This window comes from Callospermophilus lateralis, chromosome 19 (genome assembly GCF_048772815.1).
Source record: "Callospermophilus lateralis isolate mCalLat2 chromosome 19, mCalLat2.hap1, whole genome shotgun sequence".
Classification (NCBI taxonomy): domain Eukaryota; kingdom Metazoa; phylum Chordata; class Mammalia; order Rodentia; family Sciuridae; genus Callospermophilus; species Callospermophilus lateralis.
The window spans coordinates 5269613-5282270 of NC_135323.1; the positions used below are offsets into that span (position 1 = coordinate 5269613).

Consider the following 12658-nt stretch of genomic DNA (forward strand, 5'->3'; position numbering starts at 1 on the left):
TGTAGCAAGAGCCTAAGTGGTTCTGTGGAATCCGCTTACAGCAGACTACTAGGAAAGCTAAAGCGTAAACCAGGCACAGTGGTGCACACCTGTAATCTCAGTGACTCAGGAGGCTGAGGCAGGAGGATTCACCAAGCTTGAGGCCAGCCTAGACATCTTAGACCCTGTCTCAAAAATAAAAAGGGCTGGGGATGTGGCTCAGTTGACGCTACATAGCAAAGTGCTTTACTCCCCACCTGGCAAGCCTTAGTGCACTCGAAGGTGGAATCTGGCTGCAGCCTTCCTTGCCAGGCTGGATGTGGGGGTTTCCCAGCTGTAGCACTGGCATCTTTCTAGATGTGGGGCCCTAGAGACTGCCAGTGGTGGCCTTCCTTCCCATGGTGGCTGTTGTCCTTCAGCACACTAAACCTGTGCTCCAGGTCACTCCCTGGAGCTGCATGCATTGTGCTGAGAATGGAGAAAGGCCGCCTTTCAAAGCAGAGGTTAAAGGAGCTTGATGCAACTCCCACAGGAGGGTCTGAGCCTTGGGACAGGGCACAACACCCTGAGCTGAAGAGCCATGTGCAGGCCCCCTTTTAATTGACCAACCTGATAGGGTAGCTGCCTGCTGGTCCCAGGCTGGTGATATAGCTCAGTTGGTAGAGTGCTTACCTCGCATGCCCAAGGCCCTGGATTCAATCCCCAGCACCATCAAAAACAAAGTTGGGGACACCTCCGACTTGGTCTTTCTGGGACCCGCACAAGGCCCTGGACCTGCATGGGCAGGTGGCCATGGAGCCCCAGCAGGATGAACCTGTTAGCCCCTAGACTAGGAACAGCAGCCGGTTTTGCCAAAAGCATGAGCCTTGCAGTATCTGCCTGGTGAGGCAGGAATGGCCAGCCGCCTTGGAGCAGTGCAGCCCTCTCCCCCTCAAGCAGTCTTTGCCACCAATCTGCCTCATTCCCAGCAGGAAGTGCCTCTTTACCCACATCCCATGCTCCTCAGCCTCTGAGCCTTTCCAGACCACAGTCCCAGGAGCCCTCAGACTTCATAAGTTGACCCAAGTGTGGGGACTCACTCCAAATGTACGCACCTTGAAGTCCTGATGCACCACGCAGATCTGAAGGATCACTGTAATCTGGCGCAGTAGTGCCATGACTTGGGATTGGGGCTTTTCCGCTGAGATAACAAGGTGTGGCCCTAGGAGTAGGGGGCAGCCAGAAGGCTTGAGCTACACTCACCTGTTCCTTTGTAATCCTACCTCTTGCCTCATTTGAGTGGCTTCTTCCTAATAAAAGGATTCAGCAGGTGCTCCTCTCTTTCCACTTATCAGTTAGAGAAGCCGACACAGGACCCAAAGAAAAAGTTATTTCTCTGCCTCTCAGTGATTATTTCCTGCAGCCCAGTTCACCTGGAGTGACCTTGAGAGTTTAAGTTGTGAGACGACAATGAGGCCCCGCATAAAAGTCCCCTTCTTTATTTTCCACCTCCCCAAGCAGACACTTCTTCATCCAATTTTCCCTGATCCCACTCCCCAGATTGGCAACAGCAGGCAACAAGGTGATGGAACGCAACCCTGAGGGGAGACCCATCCCGCGACTCGGAACCCCTTTCCCCACCCTGCGAACCACCGCCAACCCGGAGGCGGGCCGGGTGCAGCCCCCCCTCCAGGCCAGGAGGTGCACTGCGGGCACCTGCTCCAGCGTCAGCTGCCCCTACAGGTGCGCCACGACGCGCTGCGGGCCCTCGGTCAGGTGCGAGCTCAGATTCGGTGAAGCGCAGGCGGCCCAGGCCCAGGCCCTGCACCCAGTTCGGCCGGTCCTACAGCCACCAGAAACGCCAGTCCGCGAAACCTGGGGAAGTCCAGGGGCCGGTCCAAGCGCATCTCCAAGGGGCGCGGCGCCACAGCCTATGCCCGCCCCCTCCTACCAGCACCAAGAAGCGCATGGGGATGCGGCCCAAGAACTGCCTGGAGTTGGCAGCGTACAGCGCGGCGTAGCACGAGCAGATGCAGCCCGGCGCCAGCCTCCTTCTGGCAGATCCCCAGCTCCGGACCAGTGTGCACACTCGGATGTTGACGTCTAGGCGCACGCGCAGGCCCGCCCCCGACAGGACCCACCAATCGAAAGGCAGCCGCGGACGTGGGCCTTGCTGCCACCAATCGCTGCTGTGCCTCCAGCGAGCCCATGCAGCGCTCGGACGTGGACCCCACCTCTCCCCAACACTGGACATTAGTAAGTGTGCAAAGTAGAGGCGGCCCGGCCACAACCCTCGCAAACTACGACTCCCAGGCGCCTCGCGGCGAACCGAGGCAGCCCCCAGGGATGCGCGGAGATCCCGTCACCTCGGCCCGAGGTTGACCCGACCCCTCCCGCGACGGCACCCCGTCTCTCCGGAGGGCAAGGACAGCAGGGCCCGGCACGGTGCCTATGCAGTCCTGGGTTCAGCCTCTGGGGCTGCAAGTGGCTTAAATTCAGGGGGTGGGGCATGCTTCCCAGCCTAGCGCCCCAAATATCCTGCAGGCCGGGACTTGCCACGAGAGGCCCGAAGTCGGGAACAATTGAATCCCCGACCCAGTATCCTGCAGAGGTGGAGCCGTTAGTATTTACCCTGCGTTGTCCACGAAGTCCCGGGGCCTCGGAAGCAAGCATCCAGCACCCATCTGCTGTGCCGAACTCAATCAACGGCAGGGCCCAAGTGCCACGCCCTACAGTGGGCGTGGGCTTGTGGAAAAAGAACCCCCACCCGCACTCTCAGGATGAGTACCTCGGGCTGGGGCCATTGCTTGGTGGCATTGAGCAAAGGGGTGGGGGCACAGTTGGCAGGATCGGATGGAAAACCATCACGCTAGTTTTATGGTGGCATCAGGAAATTGGACCCAGAAAGGGACTCTGTTCCCTGCTGTGGGCATCACTTGGGTCAGGGATCACACAAGGCAGCCATAGGTTTAAGGGAAGCCAGACTCCAAGTGTGTGATTATGTCTTAAGAGCACAGGGCAGCAAGTGAAGGGTGATTCCTCTGTCCAGAGCCCCCCCCCTGCAGGCAGCCACCACACCTGAGCCCAGGTCTGTGGGTACAGGGGCACATGGAGAAGGCTCCCCTACCCCCACCTCTCCCCAACACTGGACATTAATAAGGAGCTGGGTCTGTGGGGAAGTGAGGAGGGGGTCCACTTTGGCCCACACAGAACTCCCCTGACACCTCTGTCTACCCACAGGGACTGTGTAAGACCCAGATATAGGGGCAGGGCCATGGGGACAGACATCTCCAGGAACACCGGAAGCAGCCTCCACCGTATTAGCTAAGGAGCTGTGGGATGTATGTGGTCAGTTCCCTGAACACTAGACGCCCCCTACTGGAAGGCCACTCCTGGGCAGGGGAGCAGGGCTCAGGAAGGCCTCTAGTTCCAAATCCATATTCTCTGGGCAGCCAAACCTATTGCTCCAATCCATTAAGTCCACCTAACAGCTACAGGGTATTGCTCCCTTGCTTTAAAAGCTCATCATTGTCAAAACTCAGACTACTCCCAGCCGAGTGCAGTGGTGCACACCTGTGATCCCAGCGACTCAGAAGGCAGAGGCAGGAGGATCGCAAGTTCCAAGCCAGCCTTGGCAATGTAGCAAGACACTCAAAATTTTTAAAAAGGGGCTGGGGTATAGGTCAGTGGTTCAGCACACCTGGATTCAGTCCCCATACCAAACACAACACACACACACACACACAAAAAAAAAAAAAACCAGCCAAAAAGAAAAAATAATCATGAAGACCCTTTCTGACTGTTCCTTATATAAAAAAAACAAAAACAAAAAACTCCAACCAGCTGGACAGTGGTGCACTGTGGAGGCTGAGGCAGGAGGATCACAACTTTGAAGCCAAGTTGGGCAACTCAGCAAGACCCTGTTTCACAAAATTTTTAAAAAGGGCTGGGGGTGTAGATCAGTACTGCTGCACCAGAGTTCAGTCCCTATTACCAAAAAACAAAATCCAATTATTTCACAGGGTCTTTGGTGTCTGTCCCCATCTCCTGATTCTCCCAGCAGCTGCACCAGGCTCTGTCTGCCAGGCCTTTGCACCTGCTGTGCTGTTGCCTGAAGCACTATTTCAGGCCATCTCTTCATCCTTAAGGGCTCAGTTTAAAAATGTATCCTCAGAGAAGCCCTCCCTGACCACCAGGTTAAATTCAGTTCCCCTGTGACTCCATCCTGTCACCACTGACTTAACAGTAACTAAACCCTGAAAACCTATCTGGCAAATGCAAGTGCCCCAGGGCCTGGGCCACGTCAGTACTGCCCTCCTATGGCACAAGGAGTGTCCAGTGAACATGTGTGGCATGAATCAGAGATGGGGATGGGGATGGGCACTGGAGCAACAGCCCACACACCTGGGGCCAGGACTCCTTTCCCGTCAAGTCTGCTCTTGCTCCAGCCAGGGCTAGCAATGACAGGACGGTGCTCAGGAGCGCTGTCACTGCTGCCTTACATGAAGAAACACAGCAGGATCACAGCCATCAGCAGCTGCCACTCACCACCAGTGTCTTGCCAACAGGCCCAGAGTGCTGTGCCCTGAGGAAGGTGTGGACAGGATATTGCTGCATGGTTTTATTACTATAAATATACAGTAAAAACAAACAAAAAACTAGCCAATCAGAGTACATCAAATAATAGCACGTTGAGGCCAAGATGGGCCAGTGTGCATCCCATCCTTCAAATAACTGGCACCAATATCAACAGCCAGAGACCAGGACGCTGGTGGATGAGAGGAGGGGTACGTGTGCATGCGCTCACCTGCGTGCGTGCGCTCACCTGCGTGCGTACGCTCACCTGTGTGCACATGTGAGCAAACAGCAGGCAGGAGAGAGCAGGGTTGATGGTGCTCTGCTCACAGGCTCACTGGACAGACTGAACCAGCCACTGCTAGGTTGCTCCCCAAGGTGCCCTGCGGGGCAGAGCCCTGGCTCGAGCACCCCTGAGCCTCAGAGCAGGCTCTGTGCCACCCCATGGCCATCCCTCCCTCAGGGGTCAGGAGCAGGGCGGCTCTCTGGGCAGGGACCCCTCCACCTCCCTGGGCCAGGCAGGCAGCAACAGCACCAGCTCCAGGCCCCGCTGGCAGCTCTGCTCTGGGCACCAGCACCAGGCACCCATCTCTGCTGCCAGCTGCCTTGCCAGCACAGCTCCCTGGCTGGGCCTCCATGCCCTCCTTTCCCAGGCAGGCCCCACTACGCAAGTCTCGCAGACGCAGAGGAATATTTAAATGGTGATGGACAGCCAAGGAAGCAGCTCAGGTCCCCACCCCCCGGGAAGGTGAGCGGGCAGTGCACTGGCTGAGCAGGAAGGCCCCCACTTGGAGACAGCTGATGGGAGCAAAGCTGGGACCTGTGAGAAGGCACAGGGCATGGGGACCAGGCCACTACCCCACAGCTGGGCCAGCCCTTGCCTTGCACACGGCCGCCCTGGCTGCCAGGGGAAGGGCTGCACGCTGGGGCAGGCACTCAGTGCCAGAGGGCCCAGAGCAGGGGGGCCACTCACGGCCACAGTGACCACCAGGGGGCAAAGGTGGCACTGAGAACCAGGCTGCTATGGGGCCACGCGCGAGTGAGCAGACAGGCTCTGCTCCCCCAGAACGTCTGTGAAGCTGGACTTCACGATCCATCCTCTTCTGCTGGTCTGCTAAGTTCTCAGGGACCCTGACCCTGGCATCTGGGGAACTTCCAGGGCCAGTGCCCAGGTAGAAAGTCACTGTCCTTCATCTTATACCATTTACAAACATATCGACCATAGAAAAAGAGGGTTTGAAGAGTGGACAGGTCACTGTGCTCTTTGATCGAGGGTCACCATGGCCCCTGAGAGCCTGGTGGCCACGAGTCATGCCAACAGCAGAGACTGGAATCACGCTGGGGTCCAGGGCAGCCCCTTGGCCAAGTCTGAGGGGCTGAGGGTTCCATGCTGTCAGTTTGGCCTAACTCTCAAAGTGGGGTCAGGTCAGTGGCCCCAGGGTCAGGACTGGAGCCACCAAGCGGAGGCCAGGGAGGGCCAGTGGTGCCAAGGCTGCAGGGTGTCTCCAAAGACGTGGACCATCCTGTGGGCAAGAGCAGAAGGAGGTGTGGTCACAGGCTGGTGCCCCTCATCACCTGCTGCCATCCTTAAGTCACCAAAGGGCAGGGCCTTCAGTTGTCCCCAATGCAGTCTGATGGGAACAGCAGATTTACCCCAAGTGGCCACACCAGGGACCTCGGGACCCTTCAGCCCCAGCTAGTGGGTGAGGTCTGGCCCCTCAGAATATCACCCTTCGGTGCCCAGCAGTGGGTCTCCTGGCCTCGCCCTGGCTGGCTCATCCCAGATCTGGAGTGGCCACTGTCCTGCTAGGTTTACAACTGAGCTAGGCTGGAACCCAGCCAAGCCCTCTGAACGGGGATCAGCAAGCAGCCCATGAGCAGCTTCCCCAAGGTGCAGCAAGGCCATGGGGTCTGCGGCCTTCTGCAGAGGCTGCTGCTCACTCCTGGCATGTCACCTCCATTGTGCGGGGACGCACTCTGCCCCTAGACTGGCTGCCCCACGGGTGCCTGTGACTGGCTGCCTCAGGACTCGTGGTCTCCTGCAGGACATGGCTCTGCCACGCAGGCCCAGGCAGTGCACCACTGACCCAGGCGGGTCACCTGGGTGGCAGCAGCCTGCTTCTGCAGTCTGACCCCAGCTGCAGCACCCAGCTAGTGTCTCCAGGGGTGGTGCTGGGATGTGCCTCCATGGTTAAGCACCCCTGGTTTCAGTCCGTGGTACCAAAAAAATAAAACAGAAGCAGGTTGGCGCTGAAAGGTCCTTTTCAATCAGAGTGTGTCACAACTGCCTGAGGCCCTGGTTGTGGTGACCCTGGAAGATTGAGCCATACAGATGCTGGGCCAGACAGGGGGCAGATGGGCTTCCCTGCTATGTGAGGGGACCCAGGTTCCTTAAAGCAACTCCTCCAAGGTCACAGCTCTGAAGGCAATATGGCCATTTATGACAGAAGCTTCAGAGCCTCCCCTGCACCCCGACTCTGGAGCTCTGGTCTGAAGCTCCAGAGAACTGAGCACAGCAGAACGGAGCTGAGGGCCTGGGCCTGAGCCTGAGCCTAGGAAAAGGAGAGGACAGAGTCTGCCTGTGCCATGGGCCTTTCCGGTGCCCAGGGCACTCTGCCTGCTCTCTGCCCTGGCTGGAGACGTGCTATGTCATCTGGGCAGGTGGCCCAGTCACCCCTGAGGGCAGGGGAGGCCCGTAGATGCCCTGGCTTTCTGGTTGGATCCCTGCACCAGCATGACCTTGGGTCCTGCATTCTTGCTTTCTGCTTACAGCTTACGGGGCAGAGGTTTTGCCAATGGCTCCCCCAGCACCAGGCCTGGGCCTGCTGTGCCCTTGGGAAGGACCAGTGATGACCACCTGGTCCCCAGCAGGAGGTAGACGGAAAAGGACTGTGTCCACTCACTCCAGAGTGCTCTGACAGGGGCCTCAGGCGAAGGCTCTGCTCCAAAGAGCTGAGCTTGCAGGATACCAAGCAGACCTGGGCTTGGCCAGAGTCATGGTGTGGAACTGGTAGGCCCCCACCTCCCTGGGGACAGAGTCAGAATACACCCCCAGCCCTGCCATTACCTGGCAGGTAGATGTCAGCAGGAGGGCCTGGCTGGCTGCAACCGTGGTGCTCAGGACTGCTGTCCTGCAGGACGTCCTCGATGGAAGGCACCCGGCTCCCTGCACATTGGAGGGCAAGGTCAGGACCACCGCAAATCCTAGGCCTGTGCTCCAGCTGACGCCACCCCATCCCTGCATTCTCCAAAGACCCTAAAGGTGGACACTTCCTTTCTTTTCCCTCCCTCTCTCCACTAGCATGGGTGTTTTGTTTGTATTATGAACATTACAGACCCATGTTTCAAAAACAAGGTCAGCTGGTAACAGGTGTTAGCTGTCCCCTGCTCAACCCTGCCGAAAAGCAGGTGCCACGGCCATGGTCCTGCTGCCCAGAGCGGTTACCACAGATCCTGGCCCTTGTGAGGGAATCTGAGGCACGTGCCACACAACAGCTCTCAGTTCCTCAGTTTGGGACCTGCACTTCTGGGGGTGGCCCTTCTCTGATAAAAAAAAAAAAAAAAAGGGCTCATCCCCAGATTGTCTGTCCCTGCACACACTGTATCCCACAGCCGAGGTCACATCCCGTTGGGACAGTGGTTCCTCATTGTCTGCTCCGACGCAGGGAGGCAAGGCCCGGGGCTGGGTGAGGCACTGCCCCTGGGGACTCGCAGCCTGGGGCCCAGCTTCTCAGGGCTAGGGGCTGCCAGCAGCCTGCAGGGGGGCCTCCCTGAGGGTGGGTGGCTTTCTGGGAGGCACTTAGGTCAGCCCAGGGGTGGCTGCGATCTATTCTGGGATCTTCACCATACTTGGCCACGGCCAAGGCCAGTAGCCTCGGGCCTCCCTGGCCTCCCCGGTGCCAGCGGAGCCTCCCTTTCCCCATGTGTTGAGCAGCAAGGCTGGGGAGGAATGGCCAGCTAGGGAGGCCTCAGCACAGGTGCCACCACGCTGCCTTCCCGCAGGGCCCGGCTCACAGGAGGCCCCCAGGAGGCCCTCATGTGCTTAAGGCCTCCACTAGAGGAGGAGAGGAGACACACGCCAGCCCTGCTCTCGTTCTGAAAGAGGAGACAGCGGCTGGCTGGGCGGCTGATGGGAACACCAGTGCTCCCCTCTCGCCCAAGAGCCCCGCCACGCGCCAGGGGCTAGCTGGCCAGAAGACCCAGGCTGGAAACGGGGGCTGCTCCTACTGGGGGGGAGGTGAGAAAACTGAGCAGCAGGGGCTGGTTGGCACCCGTGTGGCAAAGCTCCCGGTGAGACTCGCTCTCCAGGCGGCCGGGGCTGGGCTGCCAAGGGAGGAGGGCTCACCTTGCTTCAGCGAGGACGCATCCACCTCTTCTGCTGTGAAGCTCTAGGAGACAAAGGAAAACTGCCTTGGGCACTGACACCAGGCGGAGGGCAGTGGGCAGCAGGGAGGGCAGTTGCAGCCACCCAGGGACACAAGACATCATGGGCGCAGGATTCTCATGTGGCCTCTCCTGCCACCCTGGTCAAGTCACCATGCAGCACCCTGTCCCAAAGGCTGGATCGCAGCCTGGAGAGCCTCACGGCGTGGCAGTGCCCAGGTGGGTGGGGGCTCGGGCCTGGTGGGTATGGCTGGAGGAGGCCAGGCAGGGTCTCACCTCAGGGGAGCTCTCCTGCAGCGCCAGCTCCACCCCAGGGGGCGGGAGAGGAGCATCCGAGTCCTCGGAGAGCTTCTCCTCATCCTCCTCGTGGATCGGGGATGACGGGGACCTCAGGGTGCTGGGGAGAGAGGGAAGGGAAGGGAAGGTGGGGCCTGGAGGGTAGCTGGATCAGGTATGCTGAGCAGCAAAGCCACACTGGCTGGCAGATGCCCCACCCTGACACCCACTGGGTGAGGCCAAGAGGTGGGGAGACACTCCTGGGGAAGCACCTCCTAGCAAAGCCCTTGTGGCCGATGCTGACAGGCCACCAGAGACTTTTGGAGGGACACAAGCACAGGGAGGAGAAGAGAAACCGGCAGGGGCAGGAAGCAGCAAGAAGGCGTGGGCCTGCTTCTCCACTGAGAGCACCAAACCTGTCGGCGGAGCCAGGAGGTGGGCTGGCGGCCACTCCCCGCCAGTCTCCATGGGAGCCCACTGACCCTGGCACCCAAGGAACACAGCTGCTGGAGGCCCTCTGTGCCCTGTGACTGCGAGGCTGTCACAGCCTGGGAAGGGACATGACCACTGGCTCAGCAGCGATGTGCACCAGCTGCATCCCAAGCTCTAGCTGCCATCACTCATCACTGTGCTGGGACATGCCCATGGGACTGGCTGCCGAAGGGGACAGCAGCCCCATGGCTGAGGACAGGAGGGCACGGGAACCTCTGGCCTCGGCCTTGGCATGGCTCCGCGGCTCTGCTCTCTGCTGTGATGAGCTGCTGCTGAGGCTGACCTGCTGCTGGCTCTGTGCCCCGGCGGTCACTAACCAGACGTCAGAAAACCCCAAGAAGCCACACATCAGCGTCACGTCCTCACGTGCTGCCACGCGCACACACACACATGCACACGCCCTCTCGAGAGGAAGGCGGGGTCTGGCCTCACCTGTCTGGAGACTTGCTCCTGGGCTTGCCCTGGTGGCTGCTCTCCATGACTCGCTCGATCCCAGCAAGAGGACAGCTGGCCTGAGAGAGGCCGTCTGAAACCCCCGAGTAGGTGATTTCTTCATAAAGTGGGGCTGAAGGGATGGCCGGGGACACAGCACGAAGACCATTGAGTGCCTCGAGCAGGGAGATGGGCTCGTAGCCAGATGGGATGCTGTCCGAGCTCTGCAGGGACAAGCACAGGTGAAGAGAGGCCAGCCAGGCCCCCTGCCCACAGCCACAAAGCCCCTGACACTGGGCTTCTCCCAGGGACATGCTGCTCCCACACCTTCTTTGCTGACCATCTCCTGGCTGCTCCACCTTTAGGGACTTGAGGTCCCCCCTCCCTCACAGCCTTAAAGCCCAGGGCTCCCTTGGCCATCGGCTATAGCTAGCGCACACCCTGGACATGCAGATGCCCACATTAGTGGCCAGGATGAAGGGTGGAGGGTTCCCACCTCGTCCTCGGCCAGCCCCTACCTGGCTTCCTGTTCCCGCCTCGAGGGAGAGAATGAGGGGTTAGTGACAGGAAGGCTGGCGGGTGGGGAGAGCAGGGCGGGCCATGCCAAAAGCAGAGGGCCACTGCACATACATGTGCCCCAGCCCGGGAAGTCTGCTCCAGGAGCTCCGACCTGGCTGGCAGCTGGGGCACGCGGGAGGAGCCACTGTCGGCCCCTGTTGGAAGCGGGCAGAACCCACAAGGCAGATGGAGGAGGAAGCCACCCAGGGACCCGGGAACAGCAGTCAGGCCACCAGGCTGCTCAGAGGTGGGCAGTGCTGCCCTGCCTCACTCTCCCAGGACCAGGCCAAGAGGCAAAGAGCCTCGGGCTCCGGCCTGCAGAGAGCGAGGGCCTGAGAGGAAGGACCACAGGTGGGTGCCAGGCCTGCGTTGCGTCTTGGACCTCTGTCCCCCGCTGCTCCCACCTGCCTTCAACTTAAAGGTGAAGGATGCCCTGAGCCCCTCCCTCCTTGAAAAATGAAAAAGTCTCTCTGGGTTGCTTCTCTCCGCCTCTCTAAGCCACCCCCTAGGTACACGGGGCTTTGACTGGGTCCAGCTGCCACCCACTACCCATCCCTCTGCCTGTCCCCTAGGGTGCAAGGAAAATGCCAGAAAACCAGAGTCCTAGGCCCAAAAAGCCAAACCCAAGGGGTAGAGAGCAAGGGAACGCAAGACCCAGAAGCACGCGCAGGGAAAACTGTCTGCAAACTCAGCAGCAGCGACAGTCCACCTCCAACGTCCATTCCACTGCCAGCAAGAAAAAAAAAAGGGAAACGGGCCTGGGGCCCAGGCGGGGCAAAGCTGGCATAGGGACACTGCCTGGCCAGCCGTCACCAGGGCAGACGAGACTGGCTTTTTGCCAACAGACCTTGAGCTTTGCTTGTTCCACAAAACTCCCTTCCTGGGCAGGGACTCCGGGACTGGGGAGAGCGGATGGACAGACTGCGTTAATAAACATTAGCCTGGGGTGGACGGACGTCCCACGCTGCTGGTTTAGAGCGAAGTGCGGGCAGAAAGGTCACGAGGACCAAGCACACTTACTGTTTCCCTTTTAGGGTTCTTGCTGGCCAGGGAGGCAGGGTGCGACTTTGATTTTTTAAAGGGACACTGTCAAGATAAAAATTATATGTTTTACAACCACCACCCCTGAATGGCACTGGGCTGGTGGGCGGGGCTCTGGTTTGCTGTCCTCCAGGCGCCAGGCACCCTGCGCTTCACAGGACCCTCGGGACCACATGCAATGCGAGTCCTGGCTGAGGGCTCTGGACAGGCTGCCGGCCCGCCTGGCCAGGGCCCAGGAGCCATACAGCTGGCCCTCTCAGAGCAGCAAGGGGTGGGGCCTCTCCCTGCCCCAACACCAACCCACCCTAGGTCACCCAGAGCAGCAGGGCTTGGTCAAGGGCTCTCTGCCCATGAAAGACAGGAGACGACTACAGCCCTGCACTGTGGGAACCGTCTTGGCTCATGAAACGTAAAAGAGAACAGGAAGGGACCCGCCTGAGCCTAGCCACCAGGGCAGAACTGGGGAGGGCAAAACCAAACACCAAGCCACCGCCATTGGGCATCCATCAGCCCTCTGATACACAGAGACCGGCCTCTCGCAACCAAACAGCCAGTGGTTGATGGAAGGTACCGGGGTCCCCCAAAGCCCATGCTGAACAAGTTGGAGGCAGAACTGCCAGGCAAGCCCATGGCGGCTGGGTGGCCTTCGGTGACACAGGCCCCTCTGGGACAGCCACACTTCTGCTGCAGCTGCCAAAACACTTCCGATTTTAAAAGAGAAGCCCAAAACCTGGGGTTCAAGGGGAGTTTCCAAGCTTCCAAATACTGGCCCAATTTTCAGGAACGTGAACAAACACACCTGGCCTCCTGCTAGGGACGGCAGGGTCCAGCCATAGCCCGGTGTAGATCCAGGAGGCTGGCGAGGACCCTCCCACGCAGAGGCTGCACCTGTGGGTGTGCGGGCCCACTGGGTTTATTCCAATAGGGGGGCCTTCAAGGCCAC

The 12658-nt window shown here is 59.5% G+C and overlaps 2 protein-coding genes across 4 annotated transcripts in view; both read right to left on the bottom strand.

Annotated features, from left to right (window-relative positions):
- Nucleotides 1–1210: 1210 nt before the first annotated feature.
- On the bottom strand, nt 1211–4462 carry Nudt16l1 (nudix hydrolase 16 like 1). Its single transcript, XM_076840617.1, is given in 4 exon segments — nt 1211–1747; nt 1749–1835; nt 1837–1865; nt 1910–4462. Coding segments are annotated over 4 exon segments (756 nt in total). The 5' UTR covers nt 2213–4462; the 3' UTR covers nt 1211–1410.
- A 102-nt stretch (nt 4463–4564) lies between these two features.
- The window catches only part of Mgrn1 (mahogunin ring finger 1), a 45488-nt gene continuing 37394 nt past the window's right edge, over nt 4565–12658 (bottom strand). For 2 of the 3 annotated variants that reach the window (XM_076840613.1, XM_076840611.1), the window contains exons 12-17: nt 11695–11760; nt 10117–10340; nt 9193–9313; nt 8879–8921; nt 7601–7699; nt 4565–6056 (exon numbers count right to left, since the gene is read on the bottom strand). In XM_076840613.1, coding sequence (XP_076696728.1) covers nt 5944–6056; nt 7601–7699; nt 8879–8921; nt 9193–9313; nt 10117–10340; nt 11695–11760 — 666 coding nt within the window. In that variant the 3' untranslated portion in view covers nt 4565–5943. The remainder of the gene's footprint in view (nt 6057–7600; nt 7700–8878; nt 8922–9192; nt 9314–10116; nt 10341–11694; nt 11761–12658) is intronic. The other variant, XM_076840612.1, reaches the window with a different exon arrangement.